Genomic DNA, 20,597 nt, shown 5'->3' with positions numbered 1-20,597 from the left:
CCCAAACTCCTCTCCAAGTTGACTCCTTCACACACTGGCTTCTCTCAGCTTCTGACTGAATAGTTCTGCTTGTCCTCAACCTAACTCTGGCAATCTGTTCTAATCTTCTGTCTCCTTTTCCTTCTCTGGCTTGTTCTTTCTTCACCTGCTACCTGACTCTGTAAAACTGCCTCTTCCCTGTCTCTCTCTGCACTGCTGTCTTAACTCAGTGACTCAACTGACAGAACAAAACTCACTTGTGAGTGCTGGGCTTAAAGGCTCGCACACCACCACACTAGACCCAAGCTTTTCTGTACCTGGAACTCGCTCTGTACTAGGCTGGCCTTGAGATCTGTTTGCTTCTGTTTCTGAGAATTAAAGGCATGTCTATGTTCAGACACAGTAGCCATGTTGCTGGATTAAAATTCCTACAGGCCATTAGTTGTTTTTAATTTCTATCTATATTTTTTACTTTTTCATAATAGTATTTTTTAAACTGGAGGCGTGCAGTTTATCACTTATTTCTGGATTATGTTGCTTTGCACAGTGCCTTTAGGATGTGTCCATTTGCTTATGTCCATACTTTGTTCTTATTTTGTTGCCAGTCAGGAGTAATGCTCACGAGCTGATTGGCCATCCCAGTTATCTTAATCGCCAAGTTGATTGGCTTGTGAGGAGCTTGGTAGACATGCTCAGGGGCTGGCTGTGAGAGCGTTCCCAGAGATGACTGGGGCTTGAGGGCTCTGCTGTGTGCAATCAATGATTTAATCAAAAAGTAGATTCAAAATGGCAGTAGCCTTTTGGGAAGGGGTGGAGCTGTGGAAGACGGCAGGTTGTCAAGGGTGTACCTTTGAAGGGTGGATCTTGGCCCTCACCCTTCCGCTTTCACTCTCTGCTTCAGAGTGAATTTTACATTCTTGGAAAAGGCTTCTTCACTTACATTATGATTAGCCAGCCCCTGTGTTGCTAGCTTCATTTTTCTTATACGTTCTCAGAGATTTTTATGTCTGTGTTCAAGAGGAAAGCTACTCTGTAACCACATGTTATTTTCTCTATTGGAGTTTGGAGTTGGGGAACAGTGTTGGGAGAATTATTTTTCCTGGAAGTTTGTACACAGTTTGGTATTGTTTCGAATTGATTCCAAGTTTACCATTGAAGCCTTTTTGAGCTGTTGCCACCTTCTGTCTTTTTATGGTTAGCCTTGATAACTTGTGTTTCAAGCTACCAAATACACTAATATAAAGACATTAATAATTTCTTTTGTCACTTAATATCCATGGAATCTGCAATCCTGTCTCTTTTATACCAACTTGAGTAATTTTGTCTTTTTTTATTCTTGATCACTCTAGATCGAGATGTATCAATTTTATTGATCTTGGAAAACTATTGACTTGATTTATTTATTCTGGATTTTCTGTTTTTATTTCACCGAACTCTGTAGCCTTTATGCTTTCTTCTTTTTGGTTGTATTTGCTTTAATTTGCTTTTCTTTCACTGGTAGCTTAAGAAAGAAACTTAACTTGATATAAATAAATCCTTTTGTTTTCTAATAATGGCAAGGTGCACTAACTTGAGAGATTGAGTAACACTGGTTGCTGCCCCAAAATTTTGATGTTGTATTTTTTGTTGTACTTTATGTCGTATATTGATATGTACTCAATTAATACTATTTTGAATTTCTCCTTAGTTGTCTTCTTTGACCTTTAAACCATACAGAAATTTTAACAAACATTTGATGATTGTTCTGGGCTTTGTTCTGTTAATTTGAGTTCTGGTCTAATTCATATTCTTTACCTGATACTGTAAATGTGCTAAAAGCCTCGTTTGCACATCACAGTGTGGTACATCTGGGTGAGTGCTCCAGCTCCCAGAGAAAGTACTGTGTAGACCTCACTGGAAGACAGAGTACTGTAAATTCTTACACTTGGATCATTGTCCGATTCCAGGACTGCTATATTCTTTACTGCTAATTTTCTATTCTATGGATTAGTGGTAGGAAAGTCTTGCAATCTCAAACAGCATTTCCTTTTTATATTTCATTTCTACCAGGTTTTGCTTCTTGTCCTTGGCAGCGCTCTTTAGGAATGAAGAGAGCTGTGTATGTACCGTGCACGTACAGGCCTGTTATTAATTCTTGATGAGCTCTTCCCTTTTGGCATTTGACATCCCTCCTTACCCTCATCTTAGTGACCCAGCTCTTGAGAGGCCAAACCTATTCTACCTTGGGACCAGCCTCCATCTTAAATAATAATAATAATGATAATGACAATAATAATAATAATTAATAATATAATAATTTGACCTACACTGAATCCAAGCTGCTCCCAAGTACCAGGAAGAACTCCACGGCTTGCCTTTCCCCCCAACCCCAGAGTTACTCCCTAGCTACTTCCTAGCAACAAAGATTAGTCTGAGTGTTTGAGATGTGCTTTCAGACCATTGGTGATTGTTCATGGTCTCACTTTAGACCCCTGCCTGTCGGCATACAGCAGTCATTCTATTAGATGCTTGCCAGGCTGGTTGCCCCCTCACTTGCTCACACTTCCTATAAAACCCTGTCCCAACGAGCACTGGGGCTGCTTGACCACACTGTCCTGCTGGTCGGGGGCGAGTAAGCCCAAGCTTGAGTTTGTAATAAAGAGTCACTAATGTGGTTACATCGGAGGCAGTTCCATGGAGGTCTTTTGGGGTTCACAAACGCTTCCTGGCACAACACTCTGTCTTCTCATATACCGTTGTTGTACCCAGGTTCCTGCCCATAGGGAAGGTGATGTTGGGTTTGACAGACAGAATTACACTTGGTGTGTCTCTTTTTCTCTCTGGTGTTAGAGACTGAGTTAGACCTTGAATATGCCAGGAAAGGTCTATCACTGACCCACATCTCTAGCCAACATTTGGTGTCTCTTTAGATAAGACCCATCTCATAAGAGCTGCTGAGCCTGTAGATGACGCTTTTTCCCCTTTCTTTTTCTTTTTTTTTCCCTTTTCTTTTGGATGAAGTTCTGATGCCCGGTGCAATTACACTTATCCAGAATATGAGTGAGAGCTCGTGCCGAAACTCTTGTGACACATAGGAGTTACATTCTGTTCTCTAAGAAGGGATTTTGAGTATGGTACAGTTAACACACTCCCTTAAACTCTTCAAAGCTTGGCTCTGCTTTCCTGCCTTGCTGCTGTATAGTTAATTATGATCAAGCACTTCATGTCAGCTTTAAATAAAGATATACAAATGTGAATGCCCACAGGAGTCAGGCAGCCCTATGACTGTGGAGTGCTGTTCTACGGAGAGACAGGAAGTGATGGGGCTTGCTGTGTCTGGAGGTTCAGCTCTTGTGAATTGCCATGCCAGAAGGAGACCCAGTGCTACTAGCTCTTCAAGATTAATTTGGTAATCTAGACCTGTTTTATTAAGCTATAAATAATTCAAGGTTATTAAAAAAAAACCCAGTGAGTCATGCAATACTGGTGAAACAAAATACGTATATAAATTATGTTACTGGTCTGTGGTACTGTGGTGGCTGGCTAGGTTTTCTGTAATTACTCCTAGGCACTACTCTGCATCTGTCTTACCAGACTGTAGCCACGCTGAAAGGGAATTTCCAAATGGAACAGAATGCCTCAACCCATAGCCAGATATGACCCCAGGAGAGGGTGACGGCGATGTGCCATTTGAAGAGGATTCTGAAGTTTATGATGAGGTCTTAGGAGACATTCCTGGTTACCCAGGAAACGTGTGCCGTGGTGTGAGCATGGATGCACATATTATGACAGATAATAAGGGGAGGGAGGATTCATCTGCAGAGCTCCTTATGCCTTTGTCTTGTTGCTCAGGACAGGTGTTGAAGTCCGCCTGTGTCTCTGCCTCAGCTCTAGTTCTGCTCTTGACAGTTACTCTCTGTGCTCGAGTCCCTTGCTGTTCTGTTCGCCCTGGAGTCAGCTTGTGGTTATAGAGGTGAAGTCAGCGGAGGGCACTAAAATCAGTAGCATACCGTTAAAACACAATGACAGGTGACACAGTCTGTGTAGTAAGCGTTTGTTGCTTCAGCAAGAAAATCAGGATAGGAAATTGTGTGATGTTGCTTCTGTATACCAGTAATAAAATGGACTATATGAATGGGCTTAGAGTGGAGGTTTGGCAGTGATCCCATATACTGATTAATGCAGGTAACCAACATAAACTAGAATCACCTGCATTCATAAGATTTACCTGTCATTAACCATTTACTATAAGTGTTTATGCCCAAAAGTTAATTTAATTGCAATTAATACAAACATTTTAGTTTATTAACATTTTTTACAAAAGGACCTTATAAGTCTACATATAATTTCATCAATTTAAATTTAATTAAAATACAGAAAGTAACTTGTTTTTTTAAAAATCCCACTATTAAAGAATTGTAATATATCCTCAGTTTCCTTCAGGAAATCTAGATTAGAAGTTTAATGTGTAGAAATGTATTCACTCCAATAGAACTATACACCCTGTTGTATATGTAATAGACAGCACTTGTGAGTTCATATGTGGGTGATGTGAGCCAATGAGCATTCTTTGATCGTGACTGCTGGTAAAACACTTGAACAAAAGGATGACCTAGGTCTTCTAAAGTGCCACAAACACAAGGTCCTGTTTGCTTCACTGACTGCGTTCTTCAGTGTTCTTCAGCTGGCAAAGAGGAGCATGAGTTCCACTGACATTGGACAGTGCTCCATTTTGAATTCCCAGTGGGGTTGCTTGGGCCAGCACCCCTTCTGAGCTGTTCCACTGTTGCATGTGATGGGTTTTCTGGAGGACTCCATGTCATCTGCACGGCAGCTGATGTAGCACGCGCCTGGTCTCTTCTCTTGGTTGTGGACGATCCTTCAGGACTTTTCACAGCTCCTCATTGGTAGTTCATTTTGTACGAATTGTACCTCTTACTCTGACAGATCTCTGACCCTAAGATTTTTGCTTTAAATCTTAGGAAAATGAGTCTTTGGACTTTGGAGAGAGGAAGGAAAACTTTAACATTGATTCTGAGTCCTCACAGGGAACATAGCTGTGTACTTCATTCCTTTCTTATTTAATCGCCGAGTCATTCAGAATTCATGAGGTGACTTCTGTTTGGGGGATGAAAGTACTAAGAAAAGATTGAACTGTGCAAAATGCTTCCAATTCAACTCCTGAATTATGCATTTTACATGTAAATATTGCAAATTGTGGGATGTTGTAAGTGAATTTTTAGTCTAATATTTAGCATTAAAGTTTAAATCCTTGCCTAGAATTTTGAACATGGAAATATACTTTAAAAGAAAATTGGATTTTCGGTTGACATTTTACAGGTAAGGTAAAAATTAAGCACTTAAAATGTGAAACACTCACTTCTTTACCTTATGCTGTTTAAGCTTTCCTTTCTTGAGAAAAATTACATATGCCGCAGTGAGCATGCTAAAGTCCGGGTACAGTCAGCACTTTCTTACCCTCCATACCCTTTGCATCTGCCCAAGAGCAAGTTCTTTGTAAGAGAATTTAAAGGGAAAGTTGAAAAAAGATGAAAACTAAATAAAGCAGGTTACTCAACTTCTTTGATAATTCCAGATAAAAGTTAACCAAAAACGTCTCAGCTCATCTCCAGGTGTTCATGCCATTGCCAAATGGATTGTCAGGCGGGATTTCCGGGGAGTCCATGGCTCTCCGAAGCTTCCCTTCCAATCAGGAAGCTCTCTCAGCAGGCCTCGAGATGACACCGCCTGTGTGCTTTCACATCTGAGCTCAACTGCCTTTGCTCAGTTACATTTAGAGCAGTGGTTGGCAACCTTCCTCATGCCGCAACCCTTTAGGACAGTTCCTCATACTACGGTGACCCCCAACCATGAAATTATTTTGTCACTACTTTACAACTGTAATTTTGCTGCTCTTGTGATTCATAATGTAACTATCTGTTAATGCAGGATATCTGAGATGCAACCCTGTGAAAGGGGTGTTTAACCTCCAAAAGTGGTCTCAACCTGCAGGTTGAAGATTGCTGATTTAGGGTACTATGTAAGCTCTTTCTGAGATAGGAATGGGATGGGCCCTTCAGTGTACCACAAATATGATTTTAAAATTATCTTCATAAGGTCCCTCTATGTGCTTTTCTACCAGATTAACATATTCCTCTGTGTAGTCCTGCATCTTCTTTGTAAAGATGTTTGTGGCAATGGAGAGTGTCTTTAGGTGACTTTGAAAATTCTGTCTCATAGAGAATTATAGCAAACAAATTGTGCTGGCTAATTTTATATCAATTGACACAGGCTAGCTTCATCTGAGCGGAAGAGACCCCAGTGGAAACATGTCTCCTTAACATTGGGCCACAGGCGAGCCTGTAAAGCATTTTCTTAATTAGCTTGATGTGGGAGGGGTTTGAGCATTGTGGGTGGGGCCATCCACAGGCTTGTAGTCCTGGATTCTAGAAGAAAGCAGGCTGAGCAAAGTCCTATGAGCAAGCCAGTAAGCAGCATTCCTCCATTGCCTCTCTAAGTTCCTGCCTCCAGGTTCCTGCCTGTTTGAGTTCCTGTCCTGACTCTTCCATGATGGACTATGGCCTAGAAGTGTAAGCCCAATAAACTCTTTCCTCTCCAACTTGCTTTTGGTCATAGTGTTTTATCCATTACAGCAATGGTATTCCAAACTAAGTCAAAGAATATCATCCTTTTCCTCTGAACTGTTTCTATGTTGAGGCAGAGAAGGACAGATGGGTTGATTTTTCATTGATCAGTATCAGTTCAGTTTTTAACAGACTGTCCCCTACTCTAATGCAGTTGACAGTATTGCCATTATGTTTTCTGGGACACAATCTGTGGAAGATTTGGCATAGGAGAAAACACACTGTCATACTGAAAGTTCAAAGGCACAGTTCCTGATTTGGGGACCTTTTGCTTTGGGCAATTGTATTTTCACGTGGAAATTGAAGACATTGGCTTAAATGAATGCAACCCTATGCTTATCTTAGTTCCTATCTAGCGTCTCCATAGACCTTATAGGACATGAGTGAGTTTATGTTAAATAATCATACTGTTAAAAACATTACCTTCATGGGCAGTGTTTTATGCATGTATGAATAAGGCTTGACTTTAGCCAAAGGGACACAGGAAGGGAGATTTGGGGGGTGGGTATCACTAGAAGAAGTGAGAGTGAGTAACTTTGTAAGAGTTTGAATTTACCGCAAAGCATTGACAAATGACAAGGGATTGAGCAGAGGTGAGAGGAGTTCAGTTGATAAGACAGCATGCTAAGTCATGGTTTGGAGGATGATTAGAAAGTAGAGGAGTTCTAATTTCTGACTGACTTGCTTGTTCACATTTGTGCTGTCTTGAATATGATCTTCTTAATATGTCCTTCAATTCAGTTTGCCAGAGTTTTCTTGAAAAGATTTGCATTTGTGCTTATCAAGTAAATTGGTCTATAGGTTTCTCTTTTTCTTTTAACTTTACCAGGTTTTGGTATCAAAATAATGCCGGCTTCATAGAATGAGCTTGAAGTGATAAACTGGTTTTGTTACATGCTGATTCAATCATGCAAACCAATGTATAGAATATATACATAAATAGATCTAAGGAAAGAAATTACTGATCATCCAAATCTATGCAAAATGTATTTCATAGAGTTTAATATTATTTTATGATAAAAGTTTTGAGGTAACTAAGAAGAATATATCTCAGTACAATAAGGGCTGTGTAAAACAAATCACTATACATTATATTAAACTGTTAGGAAAAGCATATTTTCTCAAAAATCAGGAATGAGACAAGTTGCCCATTTTTGCTCATAGTGTTTAAAGCCTTAGCCATAGTAATAAGGTAAGAGAAAGAAAGAAATGGGGATTCAGATAGGAAGACACCAAATTGTTTTTCTTTATAGATGACATGATTCTAACTTGAATGGCATCAAATACTCTGCCACAAAACTCTGGCATTTGACAAACATTTCTAGCAAAGTAGTCAGGTAGAAAATCAGCATCCACGCACCAGTAGCTTTTCTTTATATAACCTAGGAAAGGCAGACGCTCATACTCAGTAACTTCAAAGCTGACACCAAGGAGTAAACCTTACCAAGGAGGGGAATGAACTCTACAATGAAGGCTTCAACCCTCCGAAGAAGGACATTCAAATACACAGGAGAAGGTACACGTGCCTCCCCTGCTCACAGATCTGCAGAATTAATATTTTGAAAATGGCTGTATTGCTAAAAGCAATCTACAGATTCAATGTAATTTCTATCAAAACTTGAATGACTTTTTTTTGGTAGAACTAGAAAAAAAAGCAATCCTAAAGTTCATAGGGACCATGAACAGCCAAGACAACACTTAACAGAAAAAGCAACACTGGAAATACCATAATATCTAACCTCAAATTATATCACAGTCAGAGTAACAAAACTGGTATGGGTACGGCACACAATCAGACATATTGACCAGAGGAATAGAACAGAGGGCCCAGAGACAGAGCTCTGCAACTAGGGCTGCCTGATTTCTAACGAAAACACCAGACACATGACTCACAGAGAAGACAGCAGAGAGGCTGTTAGCAAATGGTAACGAATGATGTGGGTGGGGGACTGGATTTTCCACATGTGGAAGAATGAAAAGAGGCCGTTACTTCTCATCCTGCACCAAAAGCAATTCAAAACAGATCAAAGAGCAAAATGTAAGGCCTGGAACTTTGCAACAGGAAAAGTTAGGGAAAACATGTTAGCATACAGGCACAGACAAGGGCTTTGTGGAGAAAACAACTCTGATAATACGGAAATAACCCAAAGAATTGACAAATGGGATTATATTAAATTAAAAAACTTTTTGGACAGAAAAAAAACAAAACAAAACAGAAGAGGCAGCCTAAAGGAGGTTCCGAGCCTGTGGGTCGCACCCCTTTAGGGGGAAGTCAAATGACTTTTTACTGGAGTCCCCTATCAGATATCCTACATATAAGATATTTATATTACAGGTCATAACTAGCAAAATTATGAAGTAGCAAGAAAATAATTGTATGGTTGGGGGTCACCACAACATGAGAAACTATATTAAAGGGTCACAACAGTAGGAAGGTTGAAAACCAGTAGCCAAAAGAGTGCAAGAAAAGTCTTTTCCAACTGCACATCAGATGGGAGGTGAACACCTAGAGCGTGTGAATAAACGCTAAGTCTGTTTGTGCAGTTTGAATTGGGGTGGGGTGGGATCTCACAATTTGGTGTTGGTTTTAGAACGGTGTGGACTTTGTGACACGAGTCACAGTACCACACATCTGGGTTCCTGTAGGTATTCTGTGCACTCGGGTGGAGAAACTCAGCAGAGCTCATTTACTGCACCCAAACCAAGCAAGCAAATGAACAAAAGCCAACCAGCCGACAACAGTAAAGGCCTGAATACACAAAGAATCTGCCATAATAATCAATCAACCAATTAATCAATCTACCAATAGGCTAAGAATTGAACAAACTGTTCCAACAATAATAAATACGCAGGCTGAAAAAAATGTTTGAAAAAGAGTTCCTTGGCCACCAGGAAAATGCAAATTAAAATTGCCTTGAGATACAAAAATGGCAGCAAATGCTGTTAGGGAGATGGGGAAGGGGAGCCCGCCCTTGTACATTGAAGCAGAGTGTGCAACCTCATGTAACTGCTAGTGAAATGAGCACGGAGGTTTCCCCAAAGCCATAACTGCAACCTCCGTATATCCCAGCTATACCACTCTAGGGTGTGTGCCTCCTAAAATTTTTAAGTCTGCATACTTCAGAGATGCTTGCACACCCATGTCTATAGCTGCACTTTTCATGGTAGCCAGGAAATGCAAGCAGCCTAGATGTAGCCTAGATGTAACCATGCAGTCTGAGGAAATGACGTTTCCAGAGGAGAAGGTTAGGAGAAGAGAATTGGTCTCCACACGGCCAGGGAAAACCTAGGCCACCAACTCAGGACTCAAGTTCCCCCAGGCTTCGTCACCATCTGATAAGTTATTTCTCCACCGGGGAAATGAGCCAATTCAACCCAGATTAGATTATATTAAACACAGGTTTATGGGGAAGCTGCTCTTGGGTGAATTTACTGTCCCCAAGGACTGAGGCCAGGGGAGTAGCCATGGGAAAGGAGAAAGAGGGAGGGGGAAGAGAAAGAGCAGAGAGCAAGAGAATGAGAGAGCGAGAAAGAGCGCAAGAGAGTGAAAGAGAGACAGAGAGACAGACAGGAGACCCAAATGTCTGGATTATATAGGGGAAAGGGAGCCCAATCCCTGGGCTAGAAAGTTCAGGGCTGGGGGCAGGATGTACCTGGTAGGGTCTGAGGGAGGGTAGGAGACCCTGGAGGCCAGGTCTACTTTGGTTTATAAAAGTGCACTTCAGTTCCTTGTCCCGAGGTTTGAAACCAAACATACACATTGGAATTTTTTTCAGCCACAAAGAAGAATGAAACCATGACATTGACAGGGAAATGGATAGAATCAGAAACCAGGATGTTAAAATGAAATAAAGGTAGACTCAGATAAACACTGCACACTATCTCCTACTTAAACTTAAAATGATCCATGTGGTGTACCATGGGTGTGCACGTGTACATGCATATGTGTTTGCTTGAGTGTGCACAGCATGCAGTTCCACCTCAAAGGTAATTGTGGGAGCAGAAGAAGAAAGTAAGGGAACACACACGTGCGCGTGCCACAAAAGCATGGAGCAGAGAGGAAAAAGTCTACGGGGAAAAGCAGGAGCCAGCCAGAGTGGATCAAGGTACAGAGGGGAGGGAAATTGGGGGTGGAGTGGGGATGAGAACAAAGTATGACACCTGAATGGAAATGCCACAAAGGAAAAACACAATACTCGGTATAGCAACCTAAAAAGGAATAAAAGAAAACTTTTATAAAGAAAGGATCTGGCATGGGAGAGGTGACTTTGGCCAGGGACACTGACTGGAGATGCCATAGGTATACTAAGCAATGTGTCTACCTGATAAACGTAGTAAGATTTGCAGTCGAGAGAGACCTTTGGAAGCCACCCAGTATAAAAGAGAATCCAATTCAAGCCTGAAGATAAGACTCTGCAGGGTAGGTGTGGTGATCAGGAAGTCCTTGGAGGATTACAAACACTTGAAGCTCTGTGGCAGGGAGCAAAACCAAGACCAGAAAATACTCCAGAAAGGGATGGGGTAGAAGCTTCAGTTTTCTCCCTGAAGCTGAGGGGAAGTAGATTTTAGCAGCAAGCCTGCTCACCTCTGGTAGACGACCTTGAGGGTGCAAGAGAGATCACAAAGGCTGTGCAGCCCCAAGGTCTCGGGGAAGCTGGAGGAGTTACTTTTAGAAGTGGCAGGGCTGGAGCGGATCAAAGACTCAGGGAGAGAGTAGTCAGTAGAGAGCCTGAATAGACAGCTCTTCAACTAGAGTCACATGTAGAATCTGAGGCAGCAGATCCTGTGGGGTGGGGGAATGCCTTGCAGGGAAGGGGAGGGACTGTTTTGAAATAGTATAACTGGAGAGTGTTTCAATGCTGCAAGGGAGTTGCACTGCCTAAGGGGCCTTGAAGCTCTGAGGGACTGCAGTCTGCAGCCTGGTTACCGCAGGGACCAAAGGGACAGGATTTAGAGTTCATTTGGTAGGTGGTGGGGAAGGCCCTAGATAAACTTTTCTAACCGAGGGGCAGGTGAGGCAGGCCGAGGTGAGTTGTAGGTTTACAGTGAGGAGACTGAGGTTTCCATCTAACGGTTTTACATACAAGTCCATTATAGCTGTAAACTCTGTGGTTGCTTAATGCAGCGATAATAAACATCTGAGACACTGTAGTGAGTGTTTTCCATAGAGAAAGTGCCTGGTTCGAATCCAGAGTGTACATATGCTGACTTTAAGGTTCTGTGTCCTTTAATCGGTTTTTATGGGCTTCTATTTCTCTTTCTGTGGGGGAAATAGACAGCTCCCATAAAGGGGATGGGAAGGGCCTCAGAGGGGGGAGTCCTCTCTTGAGTCTTTATAGAATGAAAAGAGTGCATCTATATAGTACACAGTACACGGTACACAGTACATGGTACGCGTAGACTGTAGGCTTGGGTGGTCAGTAGGCTGCATGGCTCAGCCAGCAAGGAGGCTCATGGCAGTAGCAGCACCTCCCTGGCACCCATCATCCTACCCTGTGGTGAGGGGGTGGTAGCACGAGCCTTTTGTGTAGATGAAGCACCACTTCTCAGGGATTATGTGACTTGTTTGGTGCTGACAAGAGCCAGATTTCCAGTCAGACCGGAGCAGCTTCACCTGCCCCTTGGCAAACTCTGGAAGCTCACCGTCCTGACTGCTGCTTCTGCAACTCTGCCAAAATGTGATATGAGAATCAGATCTTGTGGAAACATAAATACAGGAAGTGCTACAGAGGCCTTCTCTGGCTAGCAGGCTCCTCCTCCCCCATCCTGCCCTAGCTCTGCTCTCCCCTGCCACAGCCCTACCCCATGACCCCCTGCCCCTTGCCCCATCCCTGCCCCATCCCTGCCTGCTGCCTGCCCCCTGCCCCATCCCGCCCATCCCTGCCCCATCCCTGCCCCATCCCTGCCTCATCTTTACCCCCTGCCCCCTGCCCCATCCCTGCCCCATGCCCCATCCCTGCCCCATCCCTGCCCCAGCCCTGTCCCAGCCCTGGCCCCTGCCCCAGCCCTGCCCTATCCCTGCCCCCTGCCCCCTGCTCCCTGCCCCATCCCAGCCCTTCTGCACTCCCTATTTGGGCAATTCCCTTCCTTTCTAACTTTCACTGATTTTTTTTTTTCAGTTTTGTGTTAAGATTAAGTGAGTTGAGTGAAGTTAGCATATTTGAGGATGGATGATGAACACTGCCTTGCACACAGGCAGCAGGGGTGTGTGCTTTCTCCCCTGCACCGTGGAGCTTCTATGGCTACTGCTTTTTTGTTTTGTTAGGAAGGGTCTTGCCCAGGTTGTCCTGATTCCACAGTCCTCCTGCTTTAGGAACTCAGGGATTACAGGACTTTGTTATCACGCCCAGCTCTTCTCTCTGCCCCTCCTGACCCCTCCCCCTCCCTTTCTGTCCAGGCAGAGGATCACTGCAGTTCAAGCTGGCCTCAGACTTGCACTCCTCCTGCCTGGAGAGAGCTGTGCACCACTCTGCCCACACTCAGCCCTTGACCCTGTCAGTCTGTGATGACATTTATGTTGTCAGGCCATTCTAATGTGCGTGCTTCTCACAGCCTGTCTGTCCTGTGAGGTACCTGACTATTCACCACCTTCAGCTTGTCCCAAACCCATTTTCTCTTGTCTGTCTGCTGGGATTCTAAGAGCTTCCCCTGTGATCGTCCACCTAAGGACTTCCCATGCTCCTGCCCGGTGCTTTCCATTCAGTCACAGGTCACTAACTTTATGAAAGTATAACCCCTGAGGACATAAGCAGACTGTGTGGAGAGCATGCAGGTCTGTGGAGAGAAGGTGTTACCCGTGCTTTAAAACACCTATTGGAATAATACCAAGGTCTCAAGGTGTTGCTTTTTCAGGAGGAGGGAGATGAAGATCACATCATTGCCAAATAAACCAGAATGCTACCATGAACTTTAATTACTCTTCATGATTTAGAAGAGTGTCTTGCGGGTCTCTGTGACCTGTTTAATCTGCCTTTGTTTTCGCACTGTTCCAACATGCAAAGGGGTGGGGCTGGCTTTCTTGGTAGAAAAAAGAACCTTTGTTTTGACTTCTTGTTTTGACTCATCAGTTCTGATGAGTCCCAGCTTTTGTGATTTAAGTTTTACAGCATCATTGAAGCATACTTTCCCATCTACAAAAGTGCAACGTGTATTGATTTCTACTAAATGTGTAGAGAGTTCTACAACCATGACAACAATCTATGAATTCGAAGAAAGCCTCTTGATCTGGGCTACGCTGTCCCTTGCTGGTCCCCTTCAGGCCCACACAGCCTTCCATTTCTGCATTTTCTGTACGTACGGAATGCTATGCTGTGCAGTATCTTGGTTTTCATTTTCTGTATTGACAGTTTGGTGCTTCTGTCTCTGCATTCTACTGTACACGGGACCAGTCCTCCTTTATATACTCACTGGATTTTGGATACCTCTTTTATTTATGTTTGGTGACATAACATGAAAAATATTGCTCTCAGTATTTATAGACATGTTCACATAATAGATATTTCCGTTTTCTTGGGTTAGAGTTCTAAGATATGGCATTAAGTTATCATAAGTTTATATTAGACATATAATAGTCATAACTATAATGTATGACTATTTTGTATAATTATAACTTTAATGTATAACTGCTTTCCAAGGTGCCTGTTCCATTTTTATATTCTTACTAGCAAAACCTGAGCCTCCTTTTCCCTTAAGTCCTACTGAGCACTTGGTATGGTTTTGATGGTAGCCATTGCAGTGGATGTACACTGGGGGTGTGGTTTAGATGTTGTCATAGCCAGTGTTCTAGAGCTGTTGAGAGACACCAGGACTGTTGAACTCCAATGACAGAAAGCATTTATTTGGGGCTGGCTTACGGTTTCAGGCAGCCAGTCTATTATCATCATGGCCTGGAGTATGGTGGCATGCTTGGTGCTAAAATAGCAGCTTATTTGCAAGCAGAGAGGAGTGGGGAACAGGGGAGACTGGGCCTGGCAGGGGCTTTTGCAACCTCAAGCCCACCCCCAATGCTTCCTCCAGCAAGACCACGCCTACTCAAACAAGGCCACACCTCCTGATCCTTCCCAAATAATACCACTCCTGGTGACTAAGAATTCAAATACATGAACCTCTGGGGTTATTCTTCTGGAAACCACCACAGATAATGTATATCCATTTAAAATTCAATTATATTTTAAATGGAATTCTCAAAGCTTTTTATATGTTTATACAAATACTTTATAAAACATATGACTTATATTTTTCCCATGCTATATTTTGAACTTTATATTTTCTTGAATTGTTAGTAGCAAAAAGATTTTTTTAATATTTTTAGATTTAATTATTATAAACTGTGTGTGTGTGTGTGTGTGTGTGTGTGTGTGTGTATGTGTATCTATTGAACACAAGTGCCAGAATAAAACAGAAGGGGGTGATGGATTCCTGGCACTGGAGTTAGAGGCCATGGCGACTAATTTCTACACATATGGGTACTGAGAACCCAATCCAAGTCTTTCCAAAGGAACAGTATGTGTGCTTTTGACCACTGAGTCCTCTCTCCAACCCTAAGATTTTAAATTTAATGAGCTATCCTTACTGTTTTGTTCTCCTTTATGATTCGGAGCATTAGTGATATTTCTAGGAGTTCTCTACTTAGAGACCAAAGTAACTTTACATTTTCTTCTCTGCTTATTTATAGAGATAAGGGGTCAAATTCAGTCTTGGTCCCTTTGATTTATATATCATTGCCATATTATCCTGGCACCATTTGGTGGGGGGAAGAAAACCTGTTGTTCTTTCCTTTTGTTTGTGCCTTGTTGAGAAGTATCTGGCCATGACTGCCAGGTACCCCCAGTCCTGTGCTTTTGTTTATAAATCACTTCTCATACTAACTCTAAATTGCCTTAATTGTTAGAACTCTGTGGAACATTTGAAATAAGATAGGACGAACATCATTTGAAACGATTGTTTTATTTTATACAGATGAGAGTGTTGCCCATATGTATGAGCACTGTCTGTCTTCCCATTTATTTGATTACTCTTTCATTGATGTTTTATATGTAGTTTTGAGCATGTATGTATTTGCGGTATGTGTGTGTAGTGCCTGCAGAGACCAGAAGAAAGTGTTGAACCTCTCGGAACTGGAGTTAACAGAGGTTATGAGACACCGTGTGGGAGCTAGGAATCTGTTCTGGGTCTTCTGCAAGAGCAGCCAGTGCTTTTAACTGCTAAGCCATCTCTCCAGTCATTAATGATATTTTAAAATTATGTTTTTTTATTCTTTGTGATTCTTTTCTTTTCATGTGTGCTAAAATTAATTCCTTTTCATCTACTTATAAAGCCTAGTGGTATTTTGATTGTACATGTTCTGAATTTTATCTATTTGGGGAGAATTAATTGACCTTTTATTAACATTAAATCTACCAGTTCATGAACACCGTTTTATCTTCCCATTTATTTGATCTCATTATTTCTTTCATTCATGTTTTATATGTGATTTTAAGCATAAAGATGTGTACATAATGTTGCTAGATTCCTAGATAAGCACTAAGTTTTGTGCTATGCTACTCTAATGTTGCTTTAAAAATTCAGTTCATATCATGTCTTCTGTCAGGATTTATCAACCTCTGATCAAACTCTGACATAGAATATTGAATTTGGCCAAATACCAGGGTTATTGCCTAATAAAAGAGAATATATGGTCCCTAACATTTTAAATTTACTTTCCAAGATGTGAAAGGACCAGCCACTGTTCTTCCTTGGTCTCAATAACTAGTGAGTTTTCTCCCGTAAGATTCTCCTGTTGTGTGTTCAGAGATGCAGGTCCACTGTAATGTGATACTGTGATGCTCACAGAGCTGCTAGGACAGAACAAGCATGGGACCAAATTGTTCCTTCCTCTACAGGTGTGGCAGCATCTCTGGAAGTGTCCGAGAGCCCAGGCAGTGTCCAGGTGGCTCGGGGTCAGACAGCAGTCCTGCCCTGCGCCTTCTCCACCAGTGCTGCTCTCCTGAACCTCAATGTCATTTGGATGGTCATTCCCCTCTCCAATGCAAACCAGCCCGAACAGGTACTTCTGCTTCTAAAACCATGGATCCCTGCAGAAGAGATTGGGAGATAAACATCATGGGGATGTGTTTAAGTTTTTAGTGTAAGGTGACAGGGTCCGTGTGCCCTCCCCCACTGCGTTATTACTAAATATTCTGATAAGGCCGTCCTCCTCTTACAAGGATGTCTTCATCATCTCCCTCACTAGCAGATGCTAAAGAGATTCTTCTCTTAGCATAGGGCCTTCAAGTGTTAAAAAGAAAGCACCTCTGAGAGGCAAGTACTAAGAAAAAGTGAGGTCTGTTCTTTCAGGAAGAGATTGGCATTAACTTAGGTGGCTTAGAGTGTTCTCTCTAAAGAGAGTGATGATAGTAAGAAACCTCAGGCAGCCAGGAGGAGGGCATCTTCCACACTGGGTGAAGCTTGAGCATAGCACCTCAAAGCCCACCCCGCAGTGACTCACTTCCTCTAACAAGGCCACACCTCCTAATACTGTTACTTCCCATGGGCTAAATATATTCAAATCACCACAGTGGGCTTAACCAGCCAACTCAGACTCTCATACAAATGAGCGTGCACCACCCAGAAGGACACATGTGAAAACGGAAGCTGCCCCCAGAAATCTGCATCAGTTATACAAAATAAATCAATAATTTCGATGCCTACTGTAAAATTAACGAATTGTAGTAAGCATCACAGTTTTGTTTAGAAAGATGACATTCAGTTTTTTTGAAGTTCTTCCGATTCTATTTTAATATTTACCATATTTAGTCGAATATATTTTCTGGTACAAAATTCAATACAAACATCTTTAAAATTTATTACTTTTTAATCTACTATTTGAAAATGGCATACATGGATACAGTGCGTGTCGCCAAACCACTTTCGCAGCAGACTAAACTTTTGAGATTGTCTGTTAAATAGCACCATTTTAAGCTTTAGTGATGGAGGTTAAAAATGTTTTTAAAAAGAACCAAGATTTCCCAGCCATGCACAGGAAGATCCTCATTTTTAGCCCACAGGGAGGGCTTTCTGCTATATTATATGCCCAGTCCTCTCCCAAGAACAGTTAAGTCTGATAAAGAGCATTTGGCAAACGCAGCAGCAGTGGGCCTGCGAAGCCCTCCCCCTTTTAATGGTGGTGCTATTCAGCCGGTGAGTGATCTGTCATTCTGTGGCCCAGTCAGTATGAGAAGAGCAATGCCTTTTGAATTTCATCCCACAATTAACATTTTCACCAGTAGAAATATTTATGTGTTAATAGTCTGGTAGCATTAAATATATTTTCTGATAGAGTAAGGAAGGAAAAAAAAGTTATTTAACTTTGTGTGTGGGAATTTATAATTCTAGAATGCTCACAGATGGGCAGTCACAAGAAACTGCCAACAATCCTGAGAAATCTAAACTTCCATCCTTTATTATGGGTATATTTGGTTCTGTTCAGTAGGTTATGTGCCAAGGAGGGACTACCATGGTTTACCGATACATTGTTTCCTTTCTCAGGTCATTCTCTATCAGGGCGGACAGATGTTTGATGGTGCCCTCCGGTTCCATGGGAGGGTAGGATTTACAGGCACCATGCCTGCTACCAATGTCTCCATCTTCATCAATAACACACAGCTGTCAGATACGGGCACCTACCAGTGCTTGGTGAATAACCTTCCAGACAGAGGGGGCAGAAACATTGGGGTCACTGGCCTCACGGTGTTAGGTGAGTGGCAGGCAAGTCCCACCACCTTGTGCTCCACAGATCTACTCTAAAGCGTGCTCACTTCCTTCTGTGCTCCCTCCCTGGGTCTTAGTTCCTTCCCTGCTCGCTATCTCATGCCCAGTGCTCCTCAACTTCTCCATGCTCCCTACATACTCTTGCCATGATTACATCTCCAGACACTCTTAAATTTATTATTTGATGCTGTTTCCTGAGAGTGGATTAAGGGTGGCACAAAGATCATTTTTAGGGACTATAGGACAGAAGCTTCTGTTGTGGTAAAACTCAGATGTGAGTGGTTTGTTGTGAGCAAAAAGTAGAGCTATCAGCGTGTGTGAAGATAATGTTATTACTGAGGACATTTGTGACAGGGAGTGGGGTGACCATAGTTCTCAGCCTGCACCTGTGTCTCTGACATAATTTTAACTTTACTCCTGTCTACTCTTAAGGACATCCTTGTTTCTACAGGGAAACAGGTGATCATCTTCAAATCAGATCCAATCTATTTGGGACCTTGTCCTTTAAGACAACAGACGAGCAAAGTTTAGATTAAACCCTTCCTATCACATGATGTGGGTAGAGTCCGCAGCACTAAATTACGTCTACTGCAGCTGTTCGGCGTCTCAGGTCTCTCAGGTGGATTCCTTGCAGAAGTGGCTGCCAAATGGATGCTCGTGTTAGAAGTGGTGGATTCGGTGCATCTAGTCAAAAGAGGAAGTACTCAGAGAAGGCCCTTCCTCTCCTACTCAGGTCCCAGCATCCACCGCCTCAGTCCGTCTAGCCCCCACCTCGCCCTCTGTTTTCCCATTGAGTTATTTGAGGATATCAATGCTGGGAGTTTCTCATGGTTTTCCTCCTTAGGGAAGACTATGCTTTAATCCTTGGTGCCCTGTTGGTCTCCCAGACTTCAGACAACTCAGAAAGCTGAGGACCACATTAGAGACTTAACTTCTAAAAATAGAATTCTTTGCTTTAAAGCTGTATAGGGTTCTACGTACTCTGAGTGCATTATGGAGTTTATATCTGGTGTTTATATCTGATAGTTGAGCAACTGGCCCCCCACATTACCCAAGCTTTAAAAAGTGTGTGTGGGGGGTGGGGGTGGGGGGACAAACCTTTTTATCTTATAGTTACCTCAATAATTATTTTAGGTTTTATTTCCCGGTAGCATAGTGATATTGTCACTATGGAGCCAGTCCAGGAGGCTGACTTACCCCATCACAACAAACAGATCCTTACTCAGATGCTTCCAACCCTCCCTGGGCCAGCTTTCTGCCAGTGAGCTCCCTTCCCAGACCCCTGTACCCTCTGGTTACTCAACTCTCCTCTCCCACTCGCTCACTACCTGGTTGCTCTGTATATTCCTAACTCAGTTTGCACTGCTGGATTCCTGTGTTTCTTTAGAAGTGAACTCATTTATTGAGAAGGCTTTAGGACTGAGAACATCGTCAGTACTTAAACTCCCGTGACGTCTGCATCGGCAGTGTGGAGCTCCCTCCCCCGGGTTCTGTTTATTCATTCACTCCCCATGTGCTTCTCCACTCTGGTGTTGCTTTGGTGATTTTCCTATTCTGTTGCATATGTCCTTGTCAGTCTTTAATGAAATATAAAATGTTTAGAACTTTAAAACATCCCCTACCTTATTGTTAGCATTCTCTAACTTGAGCCTCCTGTAAAGTTGAATTCTCCATAAAGTGGGCCCAGCTGCTCTTTGTTAAATATTAGAACACCTCACTAAAGTGGGGTTTGTTAGAGGTGGATTTCTGCTCATGAAATGGGGTTGACTGTGTCTTTTTAGCAATGTCTTTTAAGGTGGTGTGTTAACCTGAGGCTCTTAAGAATCCTTCTTAAGAGGGAGCTTTCGAACCAAGGCTCTAAGATAACTTAAAATGCAGCCAAAAGCCACTGCTCCTTTTGTAGATTTGCTCCCTGTCTATGGCACTTGCAGGACCCTTGTCCATCCCCATCCCATGGGTGTTGTGCTGGACATGAGGCAGTCTCCCAGGTGATCTACAGTCCTTGCCTGCTGTTCCCCATGATGAGCATTCCTGTCCCATTGGCTTGCAGTAAAAGTGAACTTGTGTTACCCATTCTTCCCATGACAGTCCCCCCTTCTGCTCCAAACTGCCAAATCCAAGGATCTCAGGACATCGGCAGTGACGTCATCCTTCTGTGTAGTTCGGAGGAAGGCATCCCTCGGCCCACTTACCTTTGGGAGAAGTTAGATAATACACTCAAGCTACCTCCAACAGCCACTCAGGGTA

At 42.6% G+C, this 20,597-nt stretch overlaps 1 protein-coding gene across 6 annotated transcripts in view; it reads left to right on the top strand.

The window, feature by feature from the left end:
- Positions 1-20,597, top strand: part of Igsf11 (immunoglobulin superfamily, member 11) — a 151,043-nt gene that overhangs the window by 115,982 nt on the left and 14,464 nt on the right. For all 6 annotated transcript variants that reach the window (XM_063270528.1, XM_039088359.2, NM_001013120.1 and 3 more), the window contains exons 2-4: positions 16,484-16,647; positions 18,129-18,336; positions 20,439-20,594. In XM_063270528.1, the coding sequence (XP_063126598.1) occupies positions 16,609-16,647; positions 18,129-18,336; positions 20,439-20,594 (403 nt within the window). In that variant the 5' untranslated portion in view covers positions 16,484-16,608. The remainder of the gene's footprint in view (positions 1-16,483; positions 16,648-18,128; positions 18,337-20,438; positions 20,595-20,597) is intronic.

This window comes from Rattus norvegicus, chromosome 11 (genome assembly GCF_036323735.1).
Source record: "Rattus norvegicus strain BN/NHsdMcwi chromosome 11, GRCr8, whole genome shotgun sequence".
Taxonomy (NCBI): domain Eukaryota; kingdom Metazoa; phylum Chordata; class Mammalia; order Rodentia; family Muridae; genus Rattus; species Rattus norvegicus.
The sequence above is the reverse complement of the archived record's forward strand: the minus strand, read 5'-3'. Positions and strand labels throughout refer to the sequence as shown.